Source organism: Eptesicus fuscus, chromosome 7, assembly GCF_027574615.1.
Source record: "Eptesicus fuscus isolate TK198812 chromosome 7, DD_ASM_mEF_20220401, whole genome shotgun sequence".
Taxonomy (NCBI): domain Eukaryota; kingdom Metazoa; phylum Chordata; class Mammalia; order Chiroptera; family Vespertilionidae; genus Eptesicus; species Eptesicus fuscus.
This window is the reverse complement of record NC_072479.1, coordinates 91,907,404-91,927,832: the sequence shown is the minus strand read 5'-3', so window position 1 is coordinate 91,927,832 and position 20,429 is coordinate 91,907,404. Positions and strand designations below refer to the sequence as shown.

The 20,429-nt window shown below is 39.0% G+C and overlaps 1 protein-coding gene across 4 annotated transcripts in view; it reads left to right on the top strand.

The window, feature by feature from the left end:
• The window catches only part of ANKS1B (ankyrin repeat and sterile alpha motif domain containing 1B), an 808,746-nt gene that overhangs the window by 243,508 nt on the left and 544,809 nt on the right, over positions 1-20,429 (top strand). For all 4 annotated transcript variants that reach the window (XM_054719390.1, XM_054719389.1, XM_054719388.1 and 1 more), the window contains exon 10: positions 5,112-5,277. In XM_054719390.1, the coding sequence (XP_054575365.1) occupies positions 5,112-5,277 (166 nt within the window). The remainder of the gene's footprint in view (positions 1-5,111; positions 5,278-20,429) is intronic.

Sequence of the window (20,429 nt, the reverse complement as noted above, 5' to 3'; positions counted from 1 at the left end):
TTACTTGTCAAGATCCAAGATAGAGTGGGAGGGAAACTCTGTTACAATAGTACTGAATTACATTTAAGACTAAGTGAAAGTGAAAAAATCACTATCTTTAAAAAATATTGAATCATATCATAATATAACAAATTTTCCATTGGACTCCAATTTTCATGTCCCCCACTCAGCCTTTAGTAGTTTCTGTTGCCTCCCTGTGTGGTACCTTCTGCTGGTATTACCCTGTCAGTTTTCTATTGCTGCAGTAACTAATTACCACACACTTAGTGGCTTAAAAAAACATAACTTTATATTTAAACTTAAGTACAGGATGGGTCCCACTAAGCTAAATTCATGGTGTGTATAGGGCTGTTTGTGGGGCTGCATTTTTTCTGGAGACTCTAGGGAAGAATTTATTTTCTTGCCTTTTCTAGCTTCTATGAGCTGTACTCCTTCCATCCTCAAAGCCAGCCACGGCCAGTCAAATCTCTCATGTCTTATCACTCTGACACTGACTCTCCTTTTCTCCTTCACTTATAAGTGGATAATTCAGGATGATCTCTTCCCACCCACTTAAAGACTCTCCTTATAATTTCCTTATTTTTCTTAGTATTTCACATTTATGGTATAGTCTTCCTATTTTAATGTCATTGTAAGTCTTCAGGGTATAATTTCTTGATATTGAAGGACATGTCACAGCATTCAGACCACTTCCAAAAGCTTTCACCTGTTTTGAGTCATTTGAAATTGTGAGTCATCACTAACTTTGAGAGAGTCATAAACCCATACTTCCTTGTGTTCATATTACTTTTCTCATTATCAGAAAAAGAATTCAGGAAGCAGCAAAAGTATACAGGTAGCTTTTAGCTTATGCTGACACATACTTCTACTTCCACCTTCTTATTTAATTACCATCTTAAAGCTCATTTCAGTCAAATCACCATCTTCTGTTCTCAGGAGATGTCTTGTGTTGATCACATTGGGCTTGAAGACTTCCAGTGGCAGGGAACTTGCTATCTGCTAAGCAGCCAGTTTCGCACCTGGAAGCTCTAATTTTTAGAAAGCTCATCTTGAGCTGAAATCTGTCTCCTTGTTACCATCTCTCCATCTGCACATTTATACCCCCTTAGAGATCAATTGGCATCACCCTTCTGCTTTCCAAGTACTTGTGATACATGTATCCATGCACTCTTTCTTCAATCTTTTCTCACATGACATGGGTTTGACACTCAACACTTTCCTTATCAACGTCCAGCGAAAATAGTCCACTTGGTCTTTGCACCTCCTGAAATGTGGGCCCCAGAACCTGCCAGCTGAGTGCCCAGGTGTGGTCTCCCTGCTGTGTTGGTTTAGCGGCTTCGGTTTCCTCCGTGTGGTTAAGAATAGAGCTGCGTTAGAGGCAAGTTCTTGGAGATGCCTTGTCAAAGTCGTCTAGAAAAGCCTCCACGTCACCTTATTTCTGATAAAAAGCTGCACCATTGGTACTTTTGAGAAACGGCATCCATACCTGGGACCCTGGTTGTTGCCAAGGTTTTTCATAAGTCAGAGGGCCAATATAATACTGCTAATCTATCTTTTATGAAGTTACTAAATCAGATCATTCCCAATTCTAATTAGCACAGGGGAAGGGAGGGCTGTTACTTTCTCTAGTCCAAATATCATACTTGTATTAAATCAGCCAAAGTCACATTATGTCTTTAACTGGTGTATTACACTCTGACTCATTCTGTGAGCTGTAGCTACTAAATTTTTTCATGGTATTGCTAATCTATATTTATACCCCCTTAGAGAACAATTGAATTTTTATAACTCATTTCTGAATCTTTGTAACTCATTTCTGTACCGAATAATATTACCTTACTTTAGTCACTAAGAAACTTTGATTTGTTAGATTTGGTCTACCACTGATGATTTTAAACTTTTATAGGAACACAGTTTATATAAAAGTGAAATATACTTGAAAATATACTTTGTAGACTTTTAAATGCTAATTGTTTATTTTTTTCTTGGGGGAACATAATGTTCTTTTAGTTCACTCCGTGTTTTCAGTATGTGTCTTTTTGAAGAAGTACTATTTGATCCACACATTGTGCAATCAACTGTAGCAGGTAGGATAAAGCCAACTAAGTAAGTCTAGGCATTATAGATTCACACTCAGTTAGGAGCTGTGAAGTAAGGAATCCAGGGCTTTAGGGACCTGGTTAGGATTCAGGGAAAGGATTCTTTGTCCCTCAGAAGAGAGCTGGCAAACACCAGACAGAGAACACAGTCTTAGGCATGCTGCTATTAAAACAAAGCAAGCACAGAAACACATTTGGGATCCTGGAACTGGGCATTAGAACAAAGATGGAGTCTAAATACCAAGGAGAAAGCAAACTGCTCTCTAGATTAGAGCCCACTTTTGCTACATGAGGTACCATGGACCCTTGAAGGTGAGTCATAAATTGTTGAGCCAGTTATTTTAATTCCTCTGGTCTGTTACCAGGATTTACTATCAAGAGTACCTGGGCACTTAACCTGTAAATAAAAATCCAAGTTTAAATTTTAACAACAATCCAGGGCATTACAAACAAGTTCAGAACAGGATTTAGCGTTGGTTGGGGAGGGTTGGGTGGGATGGAAAGGGGGATGGGGGGAGGGGGAGAGTTCCGATGGTAATATTCTCTCTCTTAAACGGAGTAGTGGCCACATGCAATTTTAATCATCTCACATATCCATCCTCTGTTGGGAGATACTTGTCAGGTATTTTGTTGAATGCCCTTCTTTCCTGACAATATGATTACAAAAGCATAAGTTTCCCTATTTTTGTTTTACCATCTCCTTCCTTAGGGCTCTCACTTTCCACAAGGAAATCGTGTACTTCAGACGTTTATTCCACTGAGAAATGATGGTCCTTCCTTAGAAGCACTTTGTTATTGTTTAAAATATTTGTTCCCTCTTTTGCACACACCCGCATGTTGACACACACATTTACAGAGGGAAGCAGTCAGAATGCATCACCACCAAAACGTTACTGTTAATTATCTGAGCAGGCTGGGTACAATGTGATTTTTTCCCTCTTCTTTATGGTTTTTAATATTTCTCTAATAAGTGTATATCCTTTCTCTTTGAGAGGAAAGCAAATCAACTCATTCCATTGTGTTAGATTCCAGAGTATTTTTCAAGACTTTTAAAATGCTCATAATTCTTTATACTAGTAAACACAGCATTCCAACTTAACCAAAAGATAAGCAATATTATCAACTCATAGAAAATTCCTTTTTGTATTGACCCAAATTTTCCCTCCTTGACTTGTAAATATCCATCTTTGTTCTGCCTTTAAAAAAAATTGTTTTTATTCAGAGAGAGGAGGGGGAGGGAGAGAGAGATAGAAACATCAATGATGAGAGAGAATCATCTTGTGGCTGCCTGCCCCCTACTGGGGATCGAGCCTATAACCCAGGTGTATGCCCTGATCTGGAATCGAACTCTGACCTCCTGGTTCATTAGTCGACTCTCAACCACTGAGCCACACCGGCCAGGCTATTCTGCCTTTAAGAATGTTAGAATAAATCTACCACAGCAACCTGTCCCCTTCCCCACTTTGTGGGATAGTTCTTGAGGGGCAGCCTTTCAGACATGCTGAGAGCACTGTCGCCCTGCTGTCAGGCTCCTCTGGCTTGGAACGCTGCAGCCCTTTCATCATATCTTCTGTGACATGGTTTTTAAATCATATGCCATCCTGATTGCTTTCCTCTGGACGCTTTCTGTTTTGTCACCCTTTGTTGTTAAAAATAAATTACTCCCAATTTCCTGCTTTCAATAGAGTAGAGTGAACATAATTGACTCTTTGATGTGTGAGGGTCTGGTATGGTCCGAAAGCAATTGCACTGACCTTGACAACTTACTCTCTGTACTGTAAATATTATAGGGGAAAAACAGGAGCTGGTGCTACATCTTTACCAACCCTTGGATATGCCTTGGAATTTTTTTTTGAAATTATTTTATTTTATTTTTTTCTTATTTGTCTTTTTCTTTTGGTAGTGAATTATACTATATAAAGGTAACAGATATCAAAAACAAAACATGGTTAATTGTTAAATTCACAATGCAGATAATCTGGTTTTATTTTCCTCTAGTAAACTTTGACCTTTCTGAGGGCAAGGATTATTTCTTATTAGTTTTAAAAAATCTTCAGTGAATAGCAGAGTCCTAGCTATATGTGATGATGCCCAATAAATATGTGTTGCTCAGTTAATGCCTATACAAGAAACTAAGATCTTGTAAAATGAAATAAATTCTAATTATTAGAATATAGTGAAGAATCAGTAATATAGAATTGGACCTTAATTTTATTCTAACTTGCAAGGAGTGACCTTAGCATATTAGTTAGCATTATTCACAAAGAAAAATACTAATGTGTTATGTGGGAATACTTTTACCTCAAAATGGCAGAAAACCCAAATAGCAATGGCTCAAGTATTAGGAACTTCAGAAGCCTGGGGAACCTGGCCCTGGGGCTACCTGAGTAGCTCTATGAGGTCATTAAGGTCCCAAACTCTTTTTATCCTTCTGTTGCTGTTCTTGACCTGTTACCTTCTGACTTTAGGCTTATTGCTTTATGGTTACAATGTCCCTGCCCTAGCACCAGGCATCAAAACTGCATCCAGAAGGAGGAACCTGAGGGCCGAGGCTCTGAAGCAGCCTCCTTGCATTTCTTTTCTCTGGGGAAGATAGTTTTCAGAACCCTTCCAGCAAACTTCCCCTTATATCCAACTGACCAAAACGGAGTCTCATGCCTATCTCGAGGAAGCAGGCAAAGGAGCAGAGTCTTGGGAAGGACTGTTCATTAAACAACAGTTTAGGCCACAGCTAGAAAATAGACATATATTATAAAGAGAGATCATGACAAGAGATTCTGAACTCGACTAGTTCAGTGATAAATTCAGGGGAACCACATTGCAGAGACCCTGCTAAAAAGATGGCTGATAATACTGGAGTAACATGATTGCATAACTGATTCAAACAGGTGAATCATCCCCTGTCAATCACTTTTGGGAGAACTGATGAGCCCGATTATCTTTCCTAGCTTTGTACATTACACAGGCTGTCTTTATCACAAAGCTATTTTTATTTTTTCTCCTTCCTTTCAGGAATCCTATCCAAAGAAGAGGAATTACACTATGGAAATTGTACCATCTGCTTCTCTGGATACGTTTCCTTCAGAAAACGAGAACTTTCTCTGTGATCTCACGGACACAGCAGTTACCAAGAAACCCTGCTCCTTAGAAATTGCAAGAGCCCCTTCCCCAAGAACTGGTAACGTGTCTTACTCACAGTTCGATCTGCGTGCTTGTGTATGTGAAGATATGTCATTCATAATTTCCCACAATATTTTCAACATGAAAATTCCCCCATAGAATCATGATAATCTGTTTCTTTTTTGTTTTGTTTTGTTTTGTTTGCATTTTGAAGTAAGTTCTGGTAAGTCAGAGGGATTTGACGTGAAGTCTCTTAACTTCCTGTCAAGAGGTCTCATAGGAACGACACTGCCTAGGTGCATGACTCTCCGTGGTACTGTTCTTATGGTACAGGTCCTTGATTACTTTTGCTCTTGGCAGTGATGACCTGTGAACTAAAGACACAATTTATCAGTCTCCTCTCCTAGACACCCCACTTATAATAGTGGAGTAAGCTAGTGAAAGCCACAATTGACATTCCTATTCAGACACAGGGAAAACGGCCCACGGCAGTCACAGTCTGCAGCTATTATGAAGCTAATCAGACACAGTTCCTTGATTAAGGGTCAATCCTATGCATAGGAATTGTTCTCTGGGGCTCTAGGTTCCAGCCTCTGAGTCATTCTTCCTTTTCCATAAAAAGCAACCCATATTTACAGCTGAGTGTCTTTCTCACCTGTTTCTTGCCTTTAAAATTTGAGCAGTCAAAAGACCTCTTTTCATTGTGTACTATCTCTGTTCCTTCCAGGTCAAGCTGATATAATTTTTTTCAAGACTTCGTAGACTTTTTGTGTTTCAATTTATATTACACCCCATTAGACAAAAGCTTATATCCTAGATAAGCTCTTCTGAATATTGGGTGACTTCTGTGAGACAATGTCCTTGAGATTTTTAGAAGTCCCTATTGTTGAACCAAGAGGATCTATGAAGTATGCCCTTAAAAATCCTTAAAGGGCCTTTCTGTTTGGCTTAAAGTTTCTATGTGGCTCTTCCTGAGATCTTACTTAGATGTTAAGGAATGATTATTTTGTAGTCCCATGCAGATTTGATCATTGGCCTTCTTAATTTGAGATATTATTATTATTATTATTATTATTATTATTATTATTTTGCCATGTGGAGCTGCTGGAAATCAGAAACCAATTTTGTTTTTATACCCAGAAATTCCTGGCTCCTTTGACTTTAGCAGGCCACTCTGCAGTTCTCTGAATTTTATCACAGGAAGCCAGAAGAAGCTAAATTCTACTTTAAATATTCTGCCTGGAAATCTCCTTAGCTAGATCATAGAGTTCATGCGGTTCAGTTGCTATTTTCCATGCTACCGCAGATGTCAATGTTGCCAAACTTTCTACTATGACATGACACATGAATCCTTGCCTTGAGCTTCCAATTGCATTTTCTGTCCTTTGAGCTTTACCAACAGCTTCCTCAGAGTGCTTTGGGCTTCCAGGAATCCTCTCCCAAAGGCCATTTAGCCTTTCACAGTCACTCACTGGGAGGCCCTTCCAGCTTGTCCTGCTGCCCAATCACCAAGTGAATGCCACTCAAATTTTTTGATATAGAAGCACCCCATTTCCAAGTACCGCAATATGTTCTTATTATTGATTGCTGCATAATAAGCCACCTCAACACTTAGTTAAAACAACAGTCATTTATTTTTCTTATAAATCTGCAATTTGGATAGGGCCCATCAGGGGTAACTTCTTTCTGCTCCAAGTGATATCAACTGGGGCAACGTTGCTAGGGTCAGGAGCTTCCAGTCGCAAGGTCAATCCTTATTCATATGGCTGACATGGCCAGCTTGGACTTCCTCCTGGTATGTGATGGGATTCTAAGAGCAAGCATCCTTAGAGAATGAGGCAGAGCTCTAGGTACTACATTTTATGACTTAGCCTCAGAAGACAACATCAATTTCATTGTAGTTAAGAGGCTGCCTTTATTTAAGTGGAGAGAATTTAATCTTCCCCAACCCTTTAAGGAAATGTGTTACTAAAGTTACATTATAAGAGCATGGCCAGTGTAGCTCAGTGGTTGAACGTCAACCTACGAACCAGGAGGTCACAGTTCGATTCCCAGTCAGGGCACATGCCTTGGTTGCGGGCTCGATCCCCAGTAGAGGGATAGCAGGAGGCAGTTGATCAATGACTCTCTCTCATTGATGTTTCTCTCTCTCCCCCTCTCCCTTCATCTCTGAAATCAATAAAATAATATATTAAAAAATAAAGTTGTATTATAAGAATATGTTCTTGTAGCCACATTTGGAGAATACAAATCCCACAGTAACTGAGTGGGATAAGAATTAATTTGTATGAATATGATTTTCCTCAATTGTGTTCAGTCATCTGGATTCAGTATAAAAGAAGTCAGTTTGCTCATCTGACCCAGGCTTAATTCATAATTATTGGTCACAGTCCAGTGGCTTTTTCAGATGTTGAAATGAGGCTGGCCCACGGTGCCTAGAGTGACCTTTGGGTTGTGACTATGAATACTAGGGGTGAGGGAATCCAGTATTAGAATGGAAGAAATTTTCTTTTTAATGCTAGGAATAGGGATGAATACGAGTCAGAGCAGTTTCTGTTCCAGTTATAGATGGAACCTTATCTGGAAATCTACAGAATTTGCCTCCATGAGCACCATAGCAGGGTGAAGAGAGCATTGGCATAACTGTCTTCTGGCTGGATGGGAAAACAGGTTGTGTCACCTTCCTCTGTGATTCCATTAACCTGTAGCTTAGGTTTTGCATGGATCCAGTTACTTCCAAGTCTCTCACTCGGCTATGCCTCTTCCTTAGTTTTTCCTTGTACCCTCAGGGCCAACTGACCAAGCTGATGAACTCAGGGAAGTTCGGACCTATTAGGGAATTACTGACTTCTCAGGGAGTTATGGATGTTTTCCCTTTGTTACTAAGTCCTTTATTGACTGAAAGTAGGGCTTTTGGATGTGGAGACACCTCTTGATGCACCTGAGTCTTTTAAAGGGACGCAAATCGATCTGGGTGGGTCACTACCCTGCAGTTCCTCATCCCCTCAGCATGCATTTACTGAGTGCCTCTCGTGTTCTGGACATCGCGCTACATATTGCAGAAGAAACAGTGAAAGGTACAAATCATGATCTTTAGGAGCTTAGAATGTGCTAAAATTATGGGTAAGAAGTGCAATGAGAGAGGCGGACATGAGGTTTTCATAGGAGGGTAGGAGAGAGTGAGTGAGTGGAAGCTTACTGAGGGAGCTGCTGCCGGATCTGAGCCTCAAAGAAGGAAGAGTTGGGTGGATGAGTGGGACTTGTATGGCCCCCAGGCTAGGGAATGCTCTTTGGGAAAATGCATAACAACAAGAGTGGCATGCAGAAGTTTGGGTTTTACCTCACAGCAGGAGCAAATCACTGACTGACTGTAAGTGGGGATGTGACCTGATAGGTTTTTGTTTTAAAATGACTCTCTGGAAGCAATGTGGAGAATAGATTGGGCAGGGATGAGGCTAGAGGCAAGAGGATTTATGAGGAGACCAACGTGCAGTCTCAGCAAGAAATGATGGAGTCCAGGACAGACGCAGTGGCAGCCCTGAGGGAAGGGGGACAAAGCTGAGAGTGAAGCTCATCCCTTCCTGCCTTAGGGATTCCGACATCTGTGAAATAAGTAGCCAAGGGAACTAAAATGTTACATGTTAGGGAATGTGTTTTATAGTTCTTGGTTAGTTGTGTTGGATAAAATGGCATAGGCTTACAGAGAAAATGGGGATTTCTATACACACAGGAACTGGATTCTGAAGGAGAGACAGAGAGAGAGAGAAAGAGAGAGAGAAAAGGAGAGGGAGGGAAGGAGGGGGAGAGAGAGAGAGAGAGAGAGAGAGAGGAGAGAGAGAGAGAGAGAGAGGAGAGAGGAGGGAGGAAGGGAAGAGTTAGGAAAGAGATATGATGAAGGGATGACCAGATCTTTACTGGTAGAGAGATTGTTATGCTTAAATTTTGCTCCCCGCTCCTTTTCATGGAATCCTAACGTCTAGTATCTCAAAATGTGACTTTATTTAGAGCGTTTGGAGAGAGGGTCTTTATAGAGATAATTAAGTTGAAGCAGAGTCATTAGATGAGCCCTAATCCGACATGACTGGTGACCTTATAAAAAGGGGGAGATTTGTACACAGGCGATATGCAAAGAGAAAAGATGATGTGGAGAGATACATCAGAAAGCCAGGGAGAAAGCCTAGAACAAAGCCTCTCTCACAGCCCTCAGGAGCCACCAACCTCCCAAAACCTCGATGTCAGGCACCTAGCCTCCAGAACTGTGAGATAATACATTTCTGTTAAGATACCTAGTTGGGAGTACTCTGTTACAGGAGCTCAAGGGAACAAATATGGGGACCAAAACTGAGCACACAAACTCAATACTACACAGAAGGAAGGGGTGAATGAGGATGCCTGGGCTGTGAGGGCAGACTCCGCCTGGCCTGCTTATCTCAGAGGCTAAGCAGCTTGAGGGTCTTGGCTGTGACTGGCAGTGTCATTCATAGATATAAAATATGTAGTTTCTCAGAAAATCACAGTTAAGTATGCATGTTAGTTACCTTTCTGAGGGCTGTCCCATGTATTAACTAGGATGAGCTAGTACAAAATATATCTCATCCTGACCACAAGGAAAAAAATTCAGCATTTCCACTGGTTTAATTTAAATATGAAGCACCTTATTAGTGAGGCTATATTCAACAAAATTTTGCAGTCCAACCAGAAAATGAGGGATGCTCTTCCCAAGGAGCATCTTAACTAATGCCTCAATGACTACAGAGTTTACACAGAGTAAGGCATGCTATTGCTCTAGTACTAGGCTCATTAAATAAAGAATAACAGAAGTCCAGTACTTCCTTGGTAATTTGCTGTGTGAGACTCATGTTTATGCAGTCAATATTGAATCATATTTTCCCCTTATTGTATCAGGAAAAAAGAACCACATATAATCACAGCGGTGACTCAGTTGCACAAATAAATGAATAATCAAATGAGTGAATGAATGAATGACCATTATCTTTAAAAGAAAATGGCTGTAATGGCAGAAAAAGCCCTTATGAAATAGTCAGATGCCATCAAAGATAATGTTTTCTTATCTGCTTTTCATTTAATTTTAACCTTCACAGGGGAATATTTCTACTTTATGGTAACTAGGCAACCTGTTATTTTGAATCACTTAGTACAGGCTTTGCACACTATGGATGCTCAATAAATCCATTTTGATTAATGAGCAATTTGCAGCAACACTGTTTCCAGTCTTGTTGGAAGAGAATAGATGGTCTCTGATAAAAAAAGAACACAATCATAGGTGCATGCCAGGATAGTGTGCTTCTTGCTTACCTCTATGCAATTTGCTAATGTGCTTACTGGCTGTGGTCACCCTGAAATGCAAAGGTCATCTGGTGAATAATCCTCCCCTCCCCCACTGCACTTCCACCGGTACCCTGAAATTGATCATGTCGATGGTGATTCTGTAACTTTCGTATACCAAATATTTTTTTTTAAATGAATGGTGAAGCTTTTTGAGTTTTACTGCCAAAATTTTGAAACTAAAAGAATTCCGACTGGACCAGGACTAATGTTTATCTCTGCTTAGCAAGTGAGTAATGTCAACATAATTTCTGTGGGTATGTTTAGCTCATTTAAGAGAGCAAATGTTTTTAAGCCCCTTGGAATCATTCTTTTACATATAAATACTGGCCTTGCTGATAAGAGCCATTTTTATCAAACAGCAATTGTTTATTTGGCATTTGTAACGCTGTCTTAGCCATTCAGTAAAGCAGACTGGTACTCGCTACATTTTTAACCCACTGTTAGTTTATAGAGGGGTGAAGAGAGGAGACTAGGGCCGCAGTACCTGCAGGGAAATCCCGGTAAGTTTATTCTTTCACCCATAGGAACAGTTGACCAATTTGAAAATGTAATCATCTCAGTTTGCTTAAATTGGTGGAATTTGGCTATATGTGGAAAATAATACCTTAAACAAAAAGCAAATTATACTCCTTTCCCCTCAGATTAATTTTACTTATACAATATATGAATAACATGAATTGCAGAATAATATTTCTAAAAATACAACAAATTCTTTAAAGTGATTATGTTAGGAAAATAAGCTTTTTATGATGTCACTTATGGTACCCTTTGAAACAGAGTTTCTCCTACAATGTCAGACTGTGTATAATTATGAAATTAATATTCATAAGTTCATAAATTCATGCTCACCAAATTCAAGCTGGACCTCCACTCTTTCTCTCCTTTACTCTTCTCAAACCTCTGATACTTTTTCCTACCTTGTCTCTCACTCACAGCACATATTCTCATATTTTAATAATAAAGAACATTGAAGCCATCAGATGGAACTTTGTTAACATCCTCCATGACAGCTGACATTTTTCTGAAAGTTCTAAAAGCTGGAAGTTCCTCAAGGCTCAAAGTCATCCCTATTCATTTTACTTTTCTCTCTTCTTAAGTGATCTCATCCACAGTGTGGCTTCTGTTATAATCAACTTGCTAAGGACTCCCAAATACTGCTCCCCAGGCCACACCACTTCTGTCAACTCCAGGATAATCTAGTCTTCTTTTTATCCATCTATCTATTCACTTATCCATCCATCCATCCATCCATCCATCCATCCATCCATCCATCCATCCATCCCCTGTCTACTGAATATCTTCACCAGCATCAATCTTAACATATCTAAAACTAAGCTCATATCTTTCCCCTCAAACTTATTCTTCATGCATGGTTTCTTTATCTCAATAAATGATTTATTTAATCACTCATCTGAATTCAGAAACCTGGGTGTCCTTGCCATCACCATCTCCATGAACTCTGATATCCAATCAATCACCAGTTCTTAACTGTCATAAGTAGGAGGTGAGGGTAATTCTATAACTTATTATATATCCCCAACTATCCCTCAAATCTATCTTCTCTTAATCTCTACCTTCACCAACCACTCTTCTGGATTATTTTAATAATAAAATATTAATTGTCCTATTTTCCTTCCTTGAATTTATGGTTTATGTTACAGCCAAAGTCATCTTAAAAATCACAAATCTGAATGCATCACTCCTCTGATTAAAAACTTTTAGTGACTTATTATTTTGTCATTGTTCTTAGAAAAATGACCCAAATCTCTAATAAGGTTCAAAAAGCCCTGAATGATGTGCTGGTTTTTCTTTTTCTTTTTTTTCCTTTTAAAAAAAAAAAAATTTAGTCTCATCTCTTATCAGTCCCCACCTTCCCAACTGGGTAGATAAAGAAGAAATGAGGACAATGATATGAACACAGAATTTATCTCTAGAATAGGGAAAAAATGGAAACCTTTGCTCCCAGTTAAGTATTATTCCTGCTGTGAGTATAAAAGAGGAGAGATGAGTTAGGATTAAATAATACTTGGGGAGGGGGGTTCCCATTTACTTTCTGGGAATCCTGAGACATTTCAATCTGATTTATGAAAGCATATGGAATGCAATCTAACTTTTCCCAAAGTTCCTCTAAACAAATAGCAATTGGATACAATATATTTTTCTTACAGTATGTGAAGTCTGTCATCATGAATATTCACATAACTTGAAGAGTATAATAGCATATCAAAGGAAATATAAATTTAGATGTTAATAATAGAGTAAGACTAATCTATTTCAATGTCCAACAGTTCCTTATGTGTACATGTGTACATGTCAGCACTGACATTACAGTTCTAGGAGGAAAACATTTTATGCCCAAATACCAGATCACCAAAGTAAATATGGGTTCCTGACTAGTGTAGATTTCAAACAAAACTCTATATAGGTGGTGATTTCCATCCAGTTTTCCTAGAACTTATTGACAGTTTGAGTAAAAACCACTAATTTTATGAAATACACAAATCTATTTTCAGAACTATATTGTATGTGTGCACACAGGGCAAATTACTCTAAAACATGTGTCCAAAACCAACAAATATTTATTATTCCAGAGTTTTTGTGGGTCAGGAATCCTGGAGGGCTTAGAGGGCAGTGGTTCTGGTTTCAGACTCTCTGTGAAATGGTCATTTCTAGGCCTGACTGGGCTGCAAGGATCCACTTCCAAGCTGACTCATGTGGTTGTTGACAAATTGTGGATCCAAATGGGCTATCGAACTGAGGGTTTCAGTTCCTTGCCATGCGATGGGGGCCTCTCCAAGTGGCTGTTGATAGTGTGGTTACTTGCTTTTCTCAGTGTAAGATATCTAGAGAGGGGGACCACTAGATGACACACCTAAGCCTGTTTGTAACTTAACCCTAGAAGTGACATCTCATCACTTCTGTATTTGTTTGTTGGAAGTTCATCAACAAGTTCAACTCACACTCTAGGGGTGTGAAATTAACAAAAGCATGAATGCCATGAGGCAGGGGGAATCAATCAGGCCCATCTTAGAAGCTGCCCACCATGCATTTTATCTGGTCAAGTAGCTGCTTGGTTAAGACCATGGAATATGTACAGCTGTTGTTGGGGATAGTAATGAAGGTTCAAGTGTTTCAGTTTTCAATAGATTTTAAAGAATTGCTAATTCTTAAAAAAACATCGCTAGGAGAAAGTGAAAATGTAATAACTATTTGGAATATTAAATAATGCTCTAAAACAATTATTAAATATTAACTTCCTCAACTAGTACATAGTGGGCTCTTCTCACTGGAAATATTGAAACAGAAGATATTTGGACTACTTTACTTATGATTTTTATACTGCCTGTCTCAGAAATGATGGTCATGTCCCATTACTAAAACAAAGTTACTTCATCTTTATTTTAATCCCCACCCGAGGATATTTTCCATTGATTTTTAGAGAGAGTGGAAGAGAGAGAGAAAGATAGAGAGAAATATTGATGTGAGAAAAAATTGGTTGCCTCTTGCACGAGCCCTGACCCGGGCCTGGGCCAGGGAGGAGCTTGCAACCGAGGTATGTACCCTTGACCGGAATCGAACCCGGGACCCTTCAGTCCACAGATCAACACTCTATCCACTGAGCCAAACCAGCTAGGGCAAAACAAAGTTACTTTATTTTTTTTTTTTAATTTTTATTTTTGATTCTTTTTTTAAAAAAATTCTTTATTGATTAAGGTATCACATATTTGTCCTCATCTCCCCATCCCCATCCCACACCCCTCCCCACACATGCCCCCACACTCCTGTTGTCCTTAACCGCTGGTTAGGCTCATATGCTTGCACCCAAGTCCTTTGGTTGATCTCTCCCCTTTACCCCCACCCTCCTCTACCCTCCCTCTGAGGCCCGACAGTCTGATCCATGTCTCCTTGTTTCTGGGTCTGTTCTTGTTCATCAGTCTATGTTGTTCATTATTTCCCCTAGATGAGTGAGATCATGTGCTATTAGAAATACACTTATAAGAACTGAAAATGAGACAAGCAATAATGGTTATGGTGACAGGCAAATGAATCAGTCTGTAGTGAGTTTCTTTCTGGGCCAACAGTTCTTTTAAGACCCAATTTCAATGTCCAACAGTTCCTTATGTGTACATGTCAGCACTGACATTACAGTTCTGGATGGTGGACAAATGGTGGTAATGCAGGTCCGACTCTCTCTGGTTTGGTCCTGGGCAATCTGCAGTGATGCACAGCTGCTACCTGCTAATATGGGAAGGCCACGTCAGCGTCTTCCATCTCTGGACTGCTTCTCTTCTGTCTTCATGGCTGGAGTAGTCCTGTAGATTCCTCTCTGTTGCTGGGATCCACATGGTCTCTGAGTTGTTTTCTGAAAATATACAAACATATTCTTGATCAAAAGTTAATAAAGGAATATTTTCTATAAATTTGACTTGGGATCCTATTGCATTTTTTGCCCAAATAATTTTTCTCTGGCTTGTTTTGACAACTTGTGTGTTTTTCATGGGTGTCTTGCTTTTAGCCTTACAATTAATTTTCTAAAGTATTAATTTTCTAGATGTAATTTACTTACAGGATATTTTTCCTTACATGATATTCTTCCACTATCCCCTCCTTTTTTGATTTAAATGTTAGGAGGAAAACAAAGTTACTTTAAAATACAAAGATTCAATTGGTTATTCACGTTTTATTTATCCATCCAATGAGCATCTATTGAACACTTATTGTGGACAAGGCATAGCCCTTGTGTTAGACATAGTTATTTTTTGTTTAAATAGTAAGTACATTTCTACTTTTATAATGAAAATTTTAGTTTTAAATTACATAGTGAGGAGAATATTCATATTTAATATGAATATGGAAAAGTAAATGTATAATATACCATTCTTTTAGGTTTGTCCATAAGAGGAAAAACATTTCCGTGGGAAGTACTATGACAGAGGTCTACAAACTATCTGGTCCACACTTGTTTTTATAAATAAAGCTTTCTTGGAACATAGCCACATCCATTTGCTTACATATTGTCTGTGGCTGCTTTTGTGCTACAACAGCAAGTTGAGTAGTTATGAAAGAGACCATAAAACCTACAGAGCTTAAAATACTATCTGCCCTTGCAAAAGAAGTTTTGCTAATTCCTGACTTAAGGCCAACAATTAAAACTTGTACTTCATGAATTGCTAGACTAATAATTATTAAATACTTTCTTGATGATTACTTAGTGTTACATTCAAGACTTCCCACCTGTCTACTTATCCTATATAATAAAAGCCTAGTATGCAAATCGACTGAACGGCAGAACAAATGGCGGAACAACCGGTTGCTATGATGTGCACTGACCACTGGGGGACAGATGCTCAATGCAGGAGCCGCCCCCGGCCCGCAGGCCCCAAGCCAGCCAAGGCAGGTGTCAGCGGGGGCCCCCTGATCACCCCGCCAGTCGCTCCACAGATCAGCCCTGATTGCCGGCCAGGTCTAGGGACCCTAACCATGCACAAATTTTGTGCACCAGACCTCTAGTATTTATTATAAGAATCCCAACATACATTCTAATACCATATGCTGATAATAATAGCATATCATAATATATATATAATAATAGCAATAGCTACATTTATTTGAGCACCTACTATGTGCCAGGTAATATGTTAAATACACATACATACACAGATACCCCATTTATCCTTACAAAACTATGAGAAAACACTGTTTCATAGGAAACTGAGATTAAATATGCCAGGATTTCAGCTTAGGTTTGTCCGGTTCCAAAGCCCAAATTTGTACTATATGGCTCCTCCATTTCTTAGTATTACTTTCCATGAATATTATATTTTATTCAAAATGAACTCTCTCTTATTCTACCAATGTGTGTAGCTCTTTCCAACCCCTCTGCTTTTTTCTCATCCTACTTCCAACCTTACCACATTTGTTTATATCCAAATTGTACTAATCGGTCAGAGACCTCCTTTATCACCACCTGTTCCATGACACCTTTCCTGAATCTCCAGCTAGAAGCAATCTCAGTCCTATTTGTCAGCTACACAGCAGCTAACAAGGTCTCTGGTGTCCTCTAACTGCTCCACACATACTAAAGAATGATGTTAAAATTCTGTAACACTGCCCATGCGTTATTTTGTATTCACAGAATGCTTTCCTCTAAAAGCTCAAGTAAACTAGAAGGTTCCTGCTAAGCTTATTATTGTAGAGGAAACTGACAATCATAATGCATAATCTAATGCATAGTAAGGGAATCTGACTAGAAGATGTTTCTTATTTCAATCTAAGATTGCAGTATATTCAATAATTTTCTCTAAGCAGTTTTTATACACCTCATTTCATTTTCATCAGCAGTGTTTTGTAGCTGCAGGTGTGAGATGTGGGTTGATGATGTATATCTTTGACATAGGCTGCCATTTTATAAAGTCCACTGGATAATTGGTATTTTTTTTATAAGTAGTATAATAAAGGCTATTTTAAGGCATAAATCTGTTTCCTAACACTCTTATGTATGTTCTAGGCTTTTCATTTGAATTTTCTCTAAAAGGAATTATAAAAGCCAGATCACCTTTCCTCATGTCACCATGGGTATTGTGATGGTTGCCAGAGACACACAAGTTTTGCTTTATTTGATTTATTTCACTTAGTACTTTTAAAGGATTGCATTGAGCTAAGAGCTATGGAGGGTATAATCCTACCTAATAATAGACAAATATGCAAATTGACCGTACCTTCGCTATGCCCGCGATTGGCCAGGAGGCGCGGGGGGGTGGGACTCGGGGTGGCTGGGGTGGCGGCCAATTGGGCCGGCGGGACGCTGAGCTCACGACGCCAGCGGTGGCTCGAGCTCAGCGTCTGCGCCATGGCTGTGCTGCGGCACAGAAGGGCCTCTGGGGCAGCGAGCTCACGTCCTACCGCGGACCATCAAAAGCGTGGGAGCTGGGTGCCTGTCCGCTCAGGCACCAGGCCTTTCAGAAGCCTCTGCGGCGCTGGAGGCTTCTGAAAGGCCTGGTGCACCAGCGATCAAAAGCAAAAGCGTGGGAGCTGGGTGCCTGTCCTCTCAGGCACCCAGCTCCCCCCCTACACGTGCATGATTCAATCATGCACTGGGTCTCTAATGGAAATATAAGTCTCTGAGATAATATAGTCGAGTCTAGAAGAGATAATGAATAGTGCACGGTAGTATAAAATCAAATTATCGGTATAATGGCAGAGATCATGGATTCAGGAGATAGAGACACTTATAGTCTTTTCTACAGAATTTAGTACTTCATTACCCACTGTCTTGTGCTGTGTGTTAAATTACTTGTAAGAAACATTCATAAGCTTTTGCTTTATAGTCTGCTTAGAGTACCCAGCAGTTTTTCTGTCTTTGATCCAAAGGCACTCAACAGGGCCAGTCCTTGCAGTAAATCATTCCTCAATGGGTCATCCCTTATTCCTGGAATTCAATTCTGTTCCTACCAATTTGTATTAATAGCTTAAAGGTACTGGCCTCAAATCCTACCCAATTATTCACAGTCGTTACTCTAGATGTAATAGTATTATCTAAAACACATTAGTAATTTTCTTGCTTCTCCCTCTGGATTTTCTTTCCACTTCCATATTTTATTTTAATTCTGATGATATTTGGTTTGATAGGGGAAAACAAAACTCAAATTTATTAAACCTCATAACATGCTAGTTATTTTCATGTGTGTTCTCTCATTTTATATGCACACATAAACCCAAGAAGATACTTATTAACCATTTTCATTTTTAAAGTTCAGGAAACTGACATCCTGAGAGGTTAAATAAATTATCTAACACTGAACAGGTAAGTTTTCTACAGACTTCAGCATATGGTATTAGAATATATGTTGGGATGCTTCTTTGAATTAACATTTACTAAAAGACAAAAGCATTATATTTAATGTTGGATATCTTATTCTATCAAAAAGTTGAGTGACACATAATAAAGAGTTAAAGATGAGATAGATAATAGAACAGTGTATAGAGAAACAGGTCTACGGAGAATTCAGATATTGGAATTATTGGACTCAGATGCTAAAAAAAAAACAGCAAAAGCAAATGTTCTTGGCATTTCCTAATAAATAAAGGGAAGCATGAAAAAGTTAGGGAACTGAAAAATGTCAAATGGTGATAGTATATTTGAAAAAGAAACAAGTAGAAATTTTAGAATTGAAATTAAGAAAATGGTTTGATAGCAGAGCTGAAGAAAGAACCAATAAACTGGAAAATAAATATAAGCTAGGCAGATGATGTTTTGTTGATTTGTACAATTGAAACCTGTATGGCTTTGGGAACCAATGTCACCCCAATAAATTCAATAAAAAAGAAACTATTCAGAATACAATACAGAGAGACAACAATGAAAAGTACAAAAGAGAGAATCAATGATAAATGATAAGGAAAATAAACTCTAACATCATTTCATTGTAGTCCAATAAACTTTAGCTATTATTACTAGTAGGTCACTCACTCCCTACTTAACTATCTTCAATATTTCTTATTGCCTACAGAATTAAGTGTAAACTTTTATACTAAAAAACTTCCTCTAACTCATTTAAACTCATCTCCAACTTCTCTCTAACATAAAATAGCTTATCTATGCTCGTTCTACCTTCATGCTGTTATGATTTATGTTCTACTCCAGCTTTCTTGCCTGAAAACTGAAGTATTTTACAACCACCTTCTTCTCCAGCCACAGTCCTCCCCTGCTTTTTCATCGTGTTTCATTGATCTGTTATCAATTTTCAAGTTATATTGCATTATAAATTGCATCTCTGATGCCACATGTGATTGTATACTTGTCAAGGGCAGATATATATATTTTTTAATCCTCACCCGAGGATATTTTTCCATTTATTTTTAGAGAGTGGAAGAGAGAGGGAAAGACAGAGAGAAATACCAATGTGAGAGAAACACATCGATTGGTTGCCTCCTGCATGAGCCCCAAGCAGGTCCCGGGCTGGGGAGGAGCCTACAACTGAGGTCAAACCTGGGACCCTTCAGTCCGCAGGCCAATGTTCTATCCACTGATACAAACCTGCTATGGCAAGGGCAGAGATTCTTTGAAAAAAATATTTTAAGGCATTATTTTTAGAGCAGTTTTAGATTCACAGCAGAATTTAGTAGAAATACAGAGTTCTCATTTACAATCTGCCTCTACATGGACACAGCCTCCCCCACCAGTCAACACCCCCCACCAGAGAGGGGGTACATTTGCTACAATAAACAACCCTACATGGAAACATCATTATCACCAAAATCCATAGTTTACATTGGGGTTCACTCTTCGTGGTGTATAGTCTAATGGGTTTAGACAAATTAAAATGTCAGGCACCCACCATTATAGAATCATACAGAGCAGTTTTACTGTCCTAAAAATCCTCTCTGCTCCACCTGTTTATCCCTCCCTACCCACTACCCCTGACTAGAGATTTATCCTTAGAAGGAACATAATAACTGATATTCTTGCCCCCAAATAAATGTTTTTGGATGTATGGTTGAATGAATGAAAGAAGGAAGGACAAATTGGAGAGAAGCAGGGCATCTTTGTCATCCTCTTGCTGATTGATGTTTTGTCTCTTTCAATATTGACTCATACTATTCTGTTCTACTCAGAAGACCACCCACACAAACCTGCCTGTTCTTGAGATGCTAATTCCCACCTGATCCATTAAACTGAAGTCAAGAGAGAGCTCTGGACATTTTAAAGGCATAATTAGTGATGGATCTGTTTAATTCAATGTGCCACACTTGTATTTTTCATAAACCTATGTCTAGATTCACCAGAAGACTGAATTACATTTTTATGTGGGGGGTAGAGTTTTTATAATCTCACTTATTATGAGCAAGAGATGCCTTCAT